The sequence below is a fragment of the Excalfactoria chinensis genome, chromosome 3 (assembly GCF_039878825.1).
Source record: "Excalfactoria chinensis isolate bCotChi1 chromosome 3, bCotChi1.hap2, whole genome shotgun sequence".
NCBI lineage: Eukaryota > Metazoa > Chordata > Aves > Galliformes > Phasianidae > Excalfactoria > Excalfactoria chinensis.
In genome coordinates, this window is record NC_092827.1 from 95,625,671 (window position 1) to 95,640,728 (window position 15,058).

At 39.5% G+C, this 15,058-nt stretch overlaps 1 protein-coding gene across 3 annotated transcripts; it reads right to left on the reverse strand.

Annotated features, from left to right (window-relative positions):
* Nucleotides 1-438: 438 nt before the first annotated feature.
* Nucleotides 439-11,598, reverse strand: GTF2A1L (general transcription factor IIA subunit 1 like). Of its 3 annotated transcripts, none has more exons than XM_072331193.1 (9): nt 11,568-11,598; nt 10,693-10,794; nt 10,025-10,148; nt 8,537-8,592; nt 7,279-7,372; nt 4,902-5,509; nt 3,190-3,462; nt 2,230-2,319; nt 439-577 (listed from the first exon to the last, which is right to left on the reverse strand). In XM_072331193.1, exons 1-9 carry the CDS (start codon nt 11,586-11,588, stop codon nt 470-472), a joined length of 1,476 nt encoding a protein of 491 aa, XP_072187294.1. In that variant the 5' UTR covers nt 11,589-11,598; the 3' UTR covers nt 439-469. The 3 variants fall into 3 exon arrangements, with proteins under 3 accessions (XP_072187294.1, XP_072187296.1, XP_072187295.1); XM_072331194.1 differs by having other exon boundaries at nt 484-577; nt 2,225-2,319; XM_072331195.1 differs by lacking the exon at nt 10,693-10,794 and having other exon boundaries at nt 11,568-11,588.
* Between the last annotated feature and the right edge of the window lie 3,460 nt (nt 11,599-15,058).

Here is a 15,058-nt window from a genome sequence, read left to right on the forward strand (position 1 = left end):
AGAAGAAAGGAGAAAAATACTCAGCTGAAACAGCCCCAAGTTTCATACTTGCACAGATGTTAAATCTCAGTCTTTGAAAAGAAATATCACTTACAACCATGTAGTTTTATAGTTCAGGTCCTACTCCAGCTCTTTAAGAGAAAAACATAAGGAAACAAAACCAACAAAACCCCAATTTACTTACATAAGGTCATTCAGTATTCTATGGCTTTCTTGAATTACTAACAAACCCAACACTAGTCTTTAAATCTTTTCAATTCAACACCTTTGACTGGAAAAGTAATGAAATAATCAGAAAAGATTGTTTAGCAGTTAACAGTACTATTTTAATTTGCATGCATTAACAAAGGTTTTACATATTTTAGCTAACTGTAAGGGATTTTATGGCAAAATATAGAAAGTCCTGTTGTTTCACAGATGGTTTGTAAAGGAGTAATGCCAGTCTTAACATACATACGACAGTGAGGTTTCACCACTCCGCATCTCCAACAGCTTTTGCAAAAACATAGTCTTTACCATCAAAGGACATCACTCCATCTTTTAAGAAGAACTTCCATTTGTTTTTACTTCTATGTATCTGACGATAGAAAAAAACACCATATTAGACCATTCATCAAAAGAAATGGGTTTTTTAAAGCACAAATTGTATGCAAAATTTGGTTCACTTTTAAAATACTGATAGCTCCAAACACATGAGATGCTCTCTGAAAATGCCACAGATAATCAATAAAGGCAGCAGATATCAACTGTTCATCCCAAATTCCTCGCCCTCTCCAGGGAATGACTTCCTTAGTCTTGTCACATTCTAAATTCCTCCATCTCCCTTTAAAACATTATAAAACAACCCTCTTACCCCCTCATCTACACCATCCAGAAGGGAAAGCAAACTCTGTGAAAGCCAGGAAAAAAAAAGCAACATAATTACTGTACCACTGCCCAATATACCACACCTTCCAAACAAGTACAACTTAACCACAATGCAGTCATTTCCTTTTCCCATGTGCATGGCAAAGCAGTACTGCATGCACAAAAGATGGTAGGGCGATGCTAAAAACAGAAGGACGTTGCTCAAAAAGCAAAAATTGCCATACAAAACAGCAAGACGGACTTTGCATGTTATTTCTTATTAGAGACCTGCAAAAAGATCCGTACTACAGGAAGTTTACATTTGATTGTAAAGAAGGAATTTTAAGCATCTCTAAGTTTCCTGTGCTGTAAGCTTCAAATGCAGGACATGTGGGAACAGGAGAAGAAAGGACAGCCATTTCACTTTTGGCATTCTCTTTCTTGGCATTACAGACAAAACTTGCTATAGATGTGAAATCCACTACCTATAGCATTCATGGTATTAAATTAAGTTATGATGCTTCAAACCTTTGTGTACTAGTATTTCTCCAACAACATGGGCTCAATTTCTGATGCTTTTCCACACACATCCCTGCAGCTACATCTTCCAAAATAACTGTTTTCAGAAGCTTGATCTGTCACACTTTAATAAAGACAGTTTTCTTAGGAGCCCACTGTTTCCTAGAACACAGATCCCTTTAAAGCAGACCTAGCTGAATGTACAAGAATTATCACAAGTCTCTTATGAAAGCATAAAAGCCAGGTCAACCTTTGCAAACTACTGGACATCTTATTCCACATTTGCTTTGGAAATAAGATATGTATCTGGCTTTGTCATCCTTTAAGCTATAGACATGTAAGTGTCCAAAACAAACCAAATACTTCATTTGATCTCTGAGAATTCAAAATAAGGCTATATTTTCAATATTAAAAATAAAACAGGGCAAAACAGCCCTTAGAAACTGCTTAGTTTTTCAGACAACAGAATTCTTGTACTAAAATCTTTCAAGAAGCACTTCAAAGACAGAACTAGAAATAGTACACACACTTTTTTCCTGTTATCCATTCCAAAAATCCCAATCCATGGCTGAAATGCAGCCACACGTCCAAGGAGCTGTTTGTGTTACTTAGATGTTAAGGAAGCACATAAGCTTTCTCAGGTTTACAAATCTTCATTTTGAAACATTTGACCTCTTCCTCTTTCCCCTTAATAGGCCCTTATGAGCAGTTTGATTATTCTCATTTCAAAGAGCAGCACGAGTCTTCAGACTACTGTCAGCTAAACGATCTATTATATCATTAGCTTTAAAAGGCACCAAAAGCAGACCAGATATGAAGATATTCAAATCGAGTAAGGGACAAAAATAAAACTACATACCATACCTTCTCATACTGACAAACTATCACATTGTTGGTGTCAAACAAGTCTGCAACATCCAGGTCACTGACATCATCATCAGAATTTAATGGGTCCTAGAGAATAAGATTGCGTTTCAGAAGTACTTTATACATATTTACAAAGGAGTGTTGAATATGCTTGACGTTATACACAACAATAAAGTCTGACACTCAAAGAAACAAGACCTAGAGGCTATGAAAAAATCACGTTGTACAAAGCTCATTTGTAAGCATCTTCACATGCCTGTGTTCTCAAAAACTGAAGCATTCTTGCTCTGAACAAAAAACAAAACAAAACATACCAGGACAAACAAACAAGATAAAACAAAGCAGAACCGATAAATGCCAAAGCAACACTTGGTAACTGGTATACTCATCAATTGACATATATTGCCCAGTGATGTGGTTGATACTCCACCCCTGGAGACTCTTAAGGAGAGGCTGGATCAGCATCCAACTCTAAGGATTCTAAGATTCTACATTATATTTTATTTCAGATTTTGCAAGTTGATGCACTTGTGAATCTCAAGAGCACATACAGACAACAGCATCTTCTCCTGGGAAACAAATACACTTGTATCACACCGTTCTCTATCCAATTCTCAGTAGCTTTCCAAATGGAAAAACAGATTACTATCCTAATCTTACTTAAAACTAGAAGAACTCTATTTCATTAAGGGCAGGCTTTCACCAGAGTTTTAATTCTGCTAATCAAGTATTTTAACTGATCCAGTAAATATCTGACTTCTCAACACCTTTCACTTGCTCACAATCCTCCTGACAAGCTCTCTAGTAATTCCTCAGCAGCACCTTCTCTTGAGAAGCACCACCTAACTATGCACTGTCTGCACTAAACTCCACAGGAGCTGTCGTATCCACCTCAAACACTGAGTTGCTGGACCTACTTTATTGTAACATCCTCCACAAGGCTTGAAAGTAAATTACCTCCTCAACAATGTCTGCCTGGGGCTCTTCATTGCCACAGCTGCTGCTAGACTCAGAGTTTGAAATACTGTCATCTTCTTCATCCTCCAGAATCTTCAGATCCTCTGATTCAATAATGTCAATGAATTCATTCTCTTCTGTGCCTTTTGTATGTAGTACTTCTTTCTTGGGGGAACCATCACAAGTTCCATCTAGCTGAATTATGCCTTCAGTGTCACTGTAGATACCCTTCTCTGATTGTAAATCAGATTCCACCTGCTCAGTAGGTTCCATCTGACAAGAATAAAAAAAGACCAGAGGCAGCCTGTGAATTAGCACTACATAGCTTTCATTGTTCAACATAAAGCCTAAGATTTTTGTTTAATAAGTGCCCTAAATCTTGTTGCTTTAAGTGGGAGCTTCAAGTCCTGGCCTACTTGTAAACCCAAGATTGAAAAACCTTGTTCTTACATCTACCTCAAATAGAATCATTGTCAAATATTCCCTTAGTAACACAGAAATACATTTTCTTAGACTTCTCTTTAAACACTATTGTAGTCAAACAACTTGAACAGCTCCTTTAGAAAAAAGATACTCATGCTGGCCTCTAGAAGTTCTACTGCAAAAGAAATCCCGATAACTTGAGTATTTCTTATTTCCAAGAAAGCCAAGATGTATTCATCCCTTTCCCTCATTTCAAAACGCATTTTTAAGTAAGGTATAAAAAGATGAGGGAGTAAATACTTCAAGCTACTGCTCATAAAAGCATTAGAATTTCTGAACAGGGAACTCAGAAGAGTGTAAAATGGTTTTAAAACGTCAGTGATCTTTGGTTTCACATTCAGTTTTTACTGTAGCACCAAACTGACATCCACATACAGCTTCTAAATCAAGAAAGTAAAACTACATGTTGACCATCTGACCTTCCTGCAGTCTTCATCAACTTGCCCAAAGCGTAGATGAGCAAGATAATGTGCTTTCTATCTACAGTCATTTTTCATTAGTTTGTATTTAATAAATTTGCCTCAATTTCATATAAACAGAACAACTAAAAGTTCAGGCTGGTGTGCTGACTTGTAATATTTTCAAGCCATTGCTGGAACAAAGACTACTGAAGTCAAGACAGAGGTTTTGTTCAATAAAATCATTTCAGTTTTCCAACGCAGCTCTAACTGGATTCTAGTTTGTCACGATTTTTCCCCCCTGAAAAAAACATTTCCTTCCTGCAGATTCTCACTTAGGAGATCTGACTTTTCATACTCAGCGTGGACTCAAAGTCATTTGCTCTTCATACATTGTGAGTTAAAACTCTGTTGGCATTCCAAAAGCAATCTGACCGCAACTGGCCACTCTCCACAAGCAGATTCAGCATCACAAAGACACCATAGTCTTAAAAGCATCATTCATGTCTGCTTAGGGGCCAGAAAAATCTCAAAAAATAGTCCATAAATCTATGAATGCATTATAACTATCCAACACACTCCAGTGTTATTTAGATTGATATTCTATTCAATGCAATTTTTTTCAGCAGTATTAGTGGCCGAGCTTCTGCATGTAAAAAATAAGTAGTCAGCTGCTCCATTCAATACAGGCTCAACAGCAAACTTAAAAGTTACACTTTTCATTATCATTCAACAGCTTACAGCTTGATAGCACCTCATTCAAAGCTTGTTCTTCACACAACCATCTACAACAGATGCATTTTCACCAGCTTAGAAATAAAAGGCTCCTACCTTGCCTATGGGGGCCTCGCTGTCCTGGTCTTTTAGAGCAGCGTTATTATCTAAACCTTCGCCCCTTATAATCAGCTCAATGATATCATCAGACACCTGCTGTTGCACTGATTCCTGAGGCTTCGTGTCTAACTGCCCCTCCACATCTGGCCGCAGTACAATGCCTGGGTCATTTGCCAAGGATTCAGAAGGAGGAGAAAACACTTCAGAAGATCCTGAAGTAAACACAGGTGTATGAAGATTGCTGTATTGGGATTTTTCTGTTAACTCTGCACACTGATTCAACACTGCATTAGTTGCAATCTCCTGCTGACTCACTGCAGGCTGCTGAAACAGCACAGTATTGGTGGAATTCTCTGCGTTTTTATTCTGCAAGGCACTCGGTTGAAATACCACAGTGTGCTGGACTTCAGTCTTCAAGGTTTGCGATGTTTCAGCAGTTGCCTGCACAGAAGATGTTCTCATGGGTGCAAGGCTAGCAACATTTGTTTTCAGAACTGAAGGTTGGCCAATGGGCTGAAACATCTGCTGAATAGGATGCTGCAGAATAGTTGCATCTCCTTGGCCATGTGCAACCATAACAGGCATATTTACTTTATAAATCTGCCCTAAAAAAAAATAAAAAATAAAGGGTGAAAAACCACTTCATAAGGTTGAACTACAGAGACAACAGCAAATAACCCAGGTGCTGTGGTTTAACCCAGCAGTAGCTAAGCATAACAAGCATTCATTCACTCTCCACCTGAAGAATTAGGAAGAAACAACAACAACAAAGTAGAACACGTGGGTTGAGAGAAAAACTAGTTACTAAGATAATGAAGGGAGAAGGATCATAGTTATGATAATTACATATATATATAACATATCTATATAATATATAATTATCATAATTATATAATTTATATATAATTTATAACTGATTTTTTTCATTATCTTAGTAAGTAGTATATATAAAATGTGCATATGTATATACATATATATGTATACACACATGCATATATAAAATAAGTGATGCACAAGCAATCACTCATCACCTGCCAACTAATATGCAGCCACTCCACAAGCAGCAGCCCACCTGATGAATTCCCCCTTCTTTTTTTTTCCCCCTCCCCAAACTTCCCTTCTGCATGATGCTACATAGCAGACAATATCTCTTTGGCTAATTTAGGTCAGCCACCCTGGTTCTGTTCCCTCCCTACAGTCTGTTCCTGGCAGGACAATAGGAGAAGCTGAGAAAACTGAAACACCCTCAGCTATGAACAGCACTGCTCAGCAACAACCAGGAACATCAGTGTGTTATCAACATTGATTTTCTCTTAAACCAAAAGCATAGCATCGTATCAGATTCTATGGAGAAAAATAACTGTCCTAGATTAAACTCAGACAACAGGCAAAATAAATAAATAAAGGAAGAAACAGGAGGTATACAAAGTAGTACTCTTCCCAACCACAGTTTGACCCAATTAAGAGCATAGATGCTTCTTGAATCAAAGCTTCCATCTAGACTACCATGCTTAATACCCATTTATGGTTTGGGCCTCCACAGTATCCTATGGAAGCAAGCTGAATAACTTCAGTGAAACAATAAACTGATCCCCATGTACAGAGATAGTTCATTCTTAAAAGGCACACACAAAAAAAAGAAGAAAAAAAACAAAAACAACATACAACCACACAGCACAGAAAGCTTCTAGTTTATCTGTCCTCTCCTTGTATAAAAACTACTCTAAATACCAAATGCCTTGTTATTATCAGTGTTAGAATTAAGATGCCAGAACTAAGTTCCCAATTGAGTTTATACTTGAAATAGATATCTAGTGGCCTTATTGCTTGAAGAACGGCTGTTGAAGGAAAAAGCCAATCCAAAACTGAAGTTATCATCCTACTCATCGCAAGTTAAGTTGTACAAGTAGATTTCGCACAGCACTACAAGCGACTTCATCAGTAAAAGAGAGTGATTAAAAAAAAAAAAGGGATGATGGGCACTAAGATTTCACAAGAAATCAATTCAATTCTGAAACACCAAAACAGTATTACCAGTTTAAAAACAGAAAGACAGCCCCTCATAGAGAACAAGGAGCTATTGATGCCCAGACTGACAAAGGCATGCATTTGCCAACAGCTGTAAAACAAAAAATGGCATCACCTGGCAGCCCATCTTAACTGATTTTGCAAGTATACACAGCTGATACCCCAACTAATCAACGTAATTACTTCCTCCATGCAGCAATTACAAGCTACAAAGGAAGAGGAGAATAGCTGGCTCTACCCATCTATACTTTAACTTTGCATTTATTTTATCTACTGCACTCATGACCATCTATATCCATATACAATCAACGCACTGTAATGTGCTACATCTCCTCTTTTATCTTACCAGAGGCTGTCTGCAGAGTCAGTCCAGCCGGTACATGTATGGGATAAGCAACACTGGAAGGGAGAGTAAGAGTCGCACCTTTTTGTGAAGCACCCTAAGAAATGCAAGAACTTTATTAAGTAACAGCACATACCTCATTCTCTTAGGGCTCTAAATATCACAATTAACATGGCCGCAGGATAAACAAATGACAGCCTTCTTGTAATCACCTTTACCGAAGAGTTGCTTCAGATTTTTGATATATATGCCAATAAAATGAATTGCAAACTTAATGGCTTGCCCCAAGTTCTTCTAGTTACCATATACTGGAAATTAACAAACCACCTGCAGACCCTCAATGAGCACATCATCCAGAACGATACCTTCCCACTCACAGCCTCTTTTACCTAAGCTTATGCACACTTCTCACTTAGGCCTATGAAGACACTTGACATCATTCTCCTTTCTCCTGGAAAGAAAAGAGTTGGATATAAAGTTCCCTTTCAAACTGGCTGTCCCTGGGAAATGCACATTTTAAATCAGGAAACTCACATGTTACACAAACACCTTCTCAATATTGTATTTCATCTTGGCAAGCTCATTATCTGGAGGCTCAGGAGGCACTCAATACATTCATCATGTTCTGACAATGCCTCCCTCCCCTAACAAGTTCTGCTGTGCCAAGAAGTCAGAGCCTATCACTCCAAAAACACTCACTTTTGTCCAGTTTCTACACCTCATGGATACTGCTGCTTCCAACTTGACTAGTGGCAGCATCTCCCAACCACACATTACTTTTAACACTCACTACTAAGAAAATTGTTGCACACATACATTTGCAGTACTACCAATCCGTGGGCTAAATCTGTGCAGCACATTTTCCAGCACACTTCTGGCTCCACCGCTTGCAAAACCAGCTGGTACATCTCCATCCTTTTTCCACTGCTTAGGCAGTAACCGAGCCCTCCCTCCATTGAACTCTTAGCTTTTGTATGGTTTTCATCCAAAAACAAGAGAACTAGGCATGACACACTGAGTTTCTTCAGCTGTGGATTCTCTGCCAACAAGATTCCTGTTCCCTTGCCTATCACTCCATGTTGTACAGATAGTACAAATAGTTATGAGAAATGCTAACTTTCTCAGCTCCTAAGCATTGCCCTGTGGCATCTATGCAGAGGAAATACTTCATGTCTGCCTCCCTACAAGCCTGTTAACAACTGACAAGCTTAAGTGTTTAGAATTTGGAATAATCAGAAGAAAAGTCACTATAGCTACATACCAGGTCTGCTGCCACGAAATGCTGAAAGCCTCCTCCAGTTGGGATAACTAAAGGAGCTGAAAAAAGGGAAAAGGAATAAAAAAAATAGAAAGATTATTTAGAAAGAATGTCTCAGAAACAGTTGAACATTCAGTTATTTACAGCATGCAGTCCTGAAACTAAAGTAACCTAACTTCAGTTCATACTTGTTAGATCAACAAATAAGCACATCTAGATAAAGCTGCTGGATATACTTCCTTTCAGATTGCTTGAGGCTCATGCAGTACTCGAGGTGTCAGGTTATACCTTAATAAGGAAAACATGCATTTTATTAAAAGTTTTATTAAAAGATTTTGTTGTAAAGGTATTTCTATACAATGAACTTCAGAAGTCGGCAGTGTAAAAGCTAAGTTGCCATTTCTATTTATTAATACAACCAACACAGATAAAACGCACTGCCTTGGCAACATGAAGAACATGTCTAAGTTGTTTTCCGCTCCAGTAAATCTCCAGTGGTGTTAACAGTAGGATGGGTATACTAAAGCATGAATACTGACTTAAAAAACAAATCAAAGGTAAAGCTTATGCAAACTTCAGGTGCAGAAGAATCTATGTATCCTTAACTGGTTTGAAAACAGAGGACAATTCAAATCCTACTGAAAAATAGGCAAAAATTAGTAAAACTTCCCTGAATTCAACAGATTTGATTGTGCCTTACCAAAACATAGGATTAATGAAGTTAATTAAATATAAAGCTTCCAATAATAACAACAACAAAGCTCAAATGTATTTCCCCTTTAATAATGTGGGATAAATAATTTTCATTAAACAATCACATATGATTTTTGTTCTTTGTCAGGAAAGGTCTTTGCCCACTCTCACAGATAAGCCTCAGCTGGGTATTCCATCCCATTACCACAGTGCTCAGGTGGACCACTGAAGCTTTAATCAAGTAAAGTCCTGCTGGCTGAGCCCGTGTAAAAGTCACATTCTCCTGTGCATTGTGAATGATGTTTTTAGTGTAACTCACCAAAATGACAAACCAAAAGCTTGCACTCTGTTTAAGTAAGGGCTTGAATTTTAAGATGTTCAGAACTAGACTCAACTCCAACATGACAGAAGAGCTCCAGGGCACAAGCATGTCACATAACCCCCAGCACACATCGTGCCATACGTTATAAGGAATGCAAAATCTTAACACATCGGGTGAATTTGCAACTGAAGGCTTACATTTCTTGCCTCCAGTCCCGAAGACAAAAATTCTCTTCATGTTTCCCTGCTAGAAATAAGTGGTAGATAAAGTGCATCTAGACATACCTGTACAGCTTTAATCAGAGTTTATTTTTTTCCATTACTGGTTAAGCTCTGCTTTCAGAGTGAGACATACTGCCCTGCATTACACTAGATATATATGCAAAAGCATAACAAAAACCATTCCAGCATCTTCAGGTCTTCCAAAAGATACTTAAAATACTGAGCTGTACTTAAACCGCATTTGCAGAGCCTGACCTGTTGAAGCCTGCAAAACATGATGAAAATTGTGTTGAAACTGTAGAGTTAAACGTGAAGAATGGTGGCTGTGTTTGAAGAGGCCTTCAGTTGCTTTAGACTGCATCACCTTGGTTTCCCAGAGCTGCAAAGAGAATATTGAATTCAAGCGATATCAGTTTTAAAAACACATCTTATACGTGAACCAGGTATTTCTAGGTTTTCCAAAAGCAGAGAATTGTAGAACGTGCTAAGATAGAAGCTAACCACATGGATCTATGAGTCCAATTTCAGGCTGTACATCACCCCAAACCCTATGTCTCACAGCACTGTCCAAATGCTCCCTGAACTCTGGCAGCTCAGGGCTATGCTCACTGCCCTGGACCACTCGCTCCATGCCCACCACCCTCTAGGGCAGAGCCTTTCCCTAACCCCCCCAGCCCTCCTCAATCACAGTGCTCAAGGTGAGGCTGAACTTCAGCCAACTAGCAGTGCTGTAAACAGCAGCAAACCAGTTCTATACAATAAACATGGCTACAATCACTACTGAATTCTGACTTCAGAAGTCCAGTACAGCATTCACAGAACACTTATAAATCTAAGCTAGAGAAAAAAAAATTGACACGCTTTAGAAGACAGAGAAACAGATAAGTACACAATATTTATTAATACAGGGAAAACCAACAAACCTCCTTCAGGTTTCTCAGAACCTGAGAATCTACTCCCTCTTCTGCAAAGAGGTCCTGAATACTTTCTATCACATCTTCAATAACAGACTTGTAGAGTTTAGGCTACGCCAAAAAGAAAAGAAAAAAAAACCTTTCAATTAAGATGAACAGTAATACTTGAAGTGATAGCATAAAGCCCAGTCTGGCCACATAAGCTACTATTCCAAGCTGCACAGCATGAATCAAGCAGTTCAATACAAGTATTCTGCTAGGTGTCTGCAAGTCTACCAGAAATGCAAGCCCACTCGTTCCTTTAAGCCTATAGGCCCCAATATTGTTCTCATTGTTTGCAACAACAGCATGATGCTGTACAATTGCTAAGCTACAGCAATTCTAACTCTGTAGCTATCAGTATATATCATTCAACTTATACTACGATAGGGCTATAACACAACGTTGTATTACTTCATCCCTTTTGTCTTGGAGAGCAGACCAGCTATGCACCAGCTTACAGATGTAGCCATTCAGATCAACATGGAAGTTAGCAAGCTTTGAGCAGCGTAAGGCTTACTAATCACAGCAATCATTACCACCTGAATAGCATACTGATACAAGGGGAAAGACGAAGTTAAGGCAGTACTTGCACTACACACTGCTTTAGAGCATGTACAGCTATTTACTACGCCACATATCAGGCAACAACTCTATAAAGCAACTGAAGAACGCAATCACTGCCTTCAAATCAGCAAAAATAAAGCAGTGACCAGGAGGAGGGCACCCCTAAACAGCCCCAGCCTGGCTCCCTGAAGGCTCCCTGGTGAAAACCCGCCCCACCAGGCCAAGCTCAGCCGCTTTTCCCCCTCCTCTCGCTCAGAGGAGCGGCTGAAGCCCCTCACCACGGGGTTGCTGTGAGCCATGGCTGCAGCCGCCCGCAACCGCCCCTTCCGCCTTTAAAGCGCCGTTGCCATGGCGACGCGGCCTGGTTGCCGCCTGCTCCACCCGAGCCTGGGAGACATGGTGGGCTGAGGGGAGACAGGACTAAGTAACGTGTACGGACCTGCTATCAGCAGGGGAGGTGGAAGGCTAGAGCTGACTGTGACCAGCCGCTGCCATTAGCTCCTCGCAAAGGAGGAATTAAGTAGCATCTCCAGTAACCGCTGGTTGGAGTAATTACTGTTTTGTGAAGCTGTGCTGCTCTGCAGTTATTTTCTCTGGCCTTTGGGGAGGGCTTTATGGGTTTTCCCGTGCTTTTGGCTCCCGTTGATAGTCTCACAGCAATCATGGCAGTGTGGACCAGTAGCTAAAGCACCAGTGCAAAAGCAGCCAAGAAGCTAAAGCTTTTGTCTGAGCCTTTTCAGTGGCCTAGTGCAGGTCATCTTGCTGCTCTTTGCCTCCATTTCCTTGCTTGCAAAAAAAAGCAGTGCTACTGTAAGATTGCTCCATTGCCTACTGATGAAAAGTGCACTAGCAAAGCTCTACGCTGTTATTAGTGATAGTATAAACTGGAGCATAAAGTGTTAAAAAAAACAAAACAAAACAAAACAAAAACAAACAAAAAACCAAAAACATGCTTTCCGCTGCTCCCACCGAGCTCCTCTTTTCCTCCCTATCCCTGAAACAGTACATAAATTGCCACATGCTGGTTTTCAGCTAAGGACTGGTTACCAAACTCAGGTTTCTTCTTTGAGCTCCAGAGGCCAAAGACACACCAGCAGCTGGACTGTATAATGCAGACAAGATGCCCAGTTTGGACCCAGAACTCTAGCAGAACTTTAAGGCAGTCAGAAAATCCACTTTTTGTTCATGGTGGAGAGGAGGCTTAGTTTTGAGAAGTACAGTTGCCTCTCTAGTACACAAGTAGGAAAGCTGGCTAGAAAAGCATATTATCTTGCTCTAATAAACTCTGAAGTCATTCTTACCTCATAAACAGGGAAAAAGCTGAAGCTCTCAGTTAAGTAGCAGCAATCTGGTACAAACTACACAAATTATTGCTTACAATTGCTGCAGTCTGTTCGTATGTTAATACAGAGATTTAACAATTAAGCAGTTACATCTGGAAAAACGTTCATTATAATCATGTATGTAGGAGAGGGTATATTCCGGTCTTCCTTTTTACACTTTCCATCCATACCTTTGTTGGTGTTATTCTCCTGATCCTGAGAACTCAGAAACATCCATTTTTCTTCTTCCCTTTCCTATATTTAGATAGCTATGTAGTGCTGTCTGAGTTGTGAAGAGAAGGCTTGCCCTTAAGCAATGATTTTAAGGCTGTCTTACGCAATCTGAAGAATGAAAATATTTTAATGAAAGTACTGACAGACCCTTAATTATAAAGCTAGACTAACACCCACAACATAAAAAGAAAAGCAACATCCATTTTCATATTCTAAGTTGCGTTCTTACAAGTGAGACAAAGAACAAGTGCTATTTGCTATTGAAGTAATTTTGCCTTGTAACAGCAATGTTTAATGATACTGTCTAGACCTTGAATCAAATGACAATTGCACATTCAGCTCTTCTGCACACCCTGCATCATCACAAGAAAAAGGCAAGCCGTGTTGCTTTGCTTATAGAAAAAATTTGAATAATAGAATGTATTTTTAAAGCATGGTGTTCATTTGAAACTGTCTGGGATAGCGTGTACCAAGAGAGCCATTCTTCTCCTGTCTGATTAGCCTTGTTGTGTTAGTAGAAATAGCAAGAAGAAGCCTTTAGGATCTCACTGAGCCCTGAAGATTTGCAGATGCAAATACCAAAGCCCCACCACCATGGTTGATGTGTGAGTTCCCATGTAGGAACAGCACTCGACCTACCCATAGTACACAGGTATTGCTTAAGAGAAAGTAAAAATAGAAGGTGGGGATTTAACTTTCCAAGACACACAGAGAGGTTGCAGTGGGCATTGCCTGCTTATCAAGGCACCTGGTTATCACCTGAGGTCTGGCAGCTACCTGATACGATTTCTGTTAGAAATTACTAGAGGAGGTACCTTCTCACTCCAAGTGCTGTGATCAGTGCATCCATTGGACAAGCATGAAAAAAAAAATAGCCTGGTTAATTATATCCTTAAATTAAATCTTCTCTGAATAAGAAAATCTATAAAAATATCCAATAATAGCAGCACTTCATACTAATTAGTTACTTTTGACATGGCTGATCTTAACACAGCATCAGCGTCCTGCAAGCCTGTTATGATTTTCATGTTTATGCATTTTCTTAACATTTAACCCCACTCTTAAGCAAAGAAATGGTCAGATATCCTGACCAAGCTCGCATACAGGAACAGCATCCATGTTTCATAAGTCTTAATTCAGCTACCAGTCCAGCCCTCCCCACTGCAGTTTCTTTAACAACTCTCAAGTGTTTTAGAAGCCGGGCTATCAAAAAGATTAGTATGCTGTTCAGATCCTCCTGATTTTTCAGGGTTTTATCAGCATTTGGGATAGGGATGCTTACGGGCACCTCAAACATTCATTTACTGGACAGGTTTTAATCTGTAATTATTTATACTCCTCTTGATACATGACGTCTAGGGAAGATTTAATTTCGGCTGATGAACCTTTATTATTCATGTTAAAAAATACTGTTTTCCATTGCATTACCTCTTGAAAAGCTGTCCTCAGTGAACTCAGATGCTTGGTAGAGAATGCCCTCTGCTGTTACAAACCTGTATTGCTGCTGTTGAGGAACACACAACTGCAGCTCCACGCCTCTTATGGTATTTTAGAACTACCATCTCGCCCCTCTTGCCAAGAAAACGTGATCATTCTGGAAGAATCATTTTAATGATAAATTTTCTGGATATTGGGGAGCATAAGAAGAGGTCTGACCTGTAAAACAGCTGTATAAAAATGGCATTCCTGATGGACTGAATACACCAAATAGCAGCATACAGCTCTGCTCTCTAAAGCACCCAGAAACTCATGTAGTGTGAGTAATCCTAATTAAGGATGAAATAAGCCTTGCGTTCCCTTGAATACTCAACCCCACTGCGGTTTCACCTCTTCACTGTCAACTGCAGCTCGTTTCAAGAACAAACTTTGATATTTCTGAAGGTCTTCAGTGGTCGTCGCTGGGTTATATTTGAACATCCCAGAGAGTTTGGAGAAAGCGCTGGATAGGAAAAAAACATATTCATTGGTATTCATTGCTCACTGTTGTTATGTGAACGAGGCAAAGAGCCTGCAGTATATGACCGTTAATGGAATACGTAGTTCAACTTTCTGCAACCAGCATCATTTGATACTAGGAGTCACATCCCCCACTCACACACACAGCGCAATTCCTTTTTCTAATGACCTGCAGTATTGCCACTGCATCATCAACCAGTTAATTACAGTAAATGTAAAACAAGCGTGCTCAAGTTTCAGCGAGGGGACAAGAAACG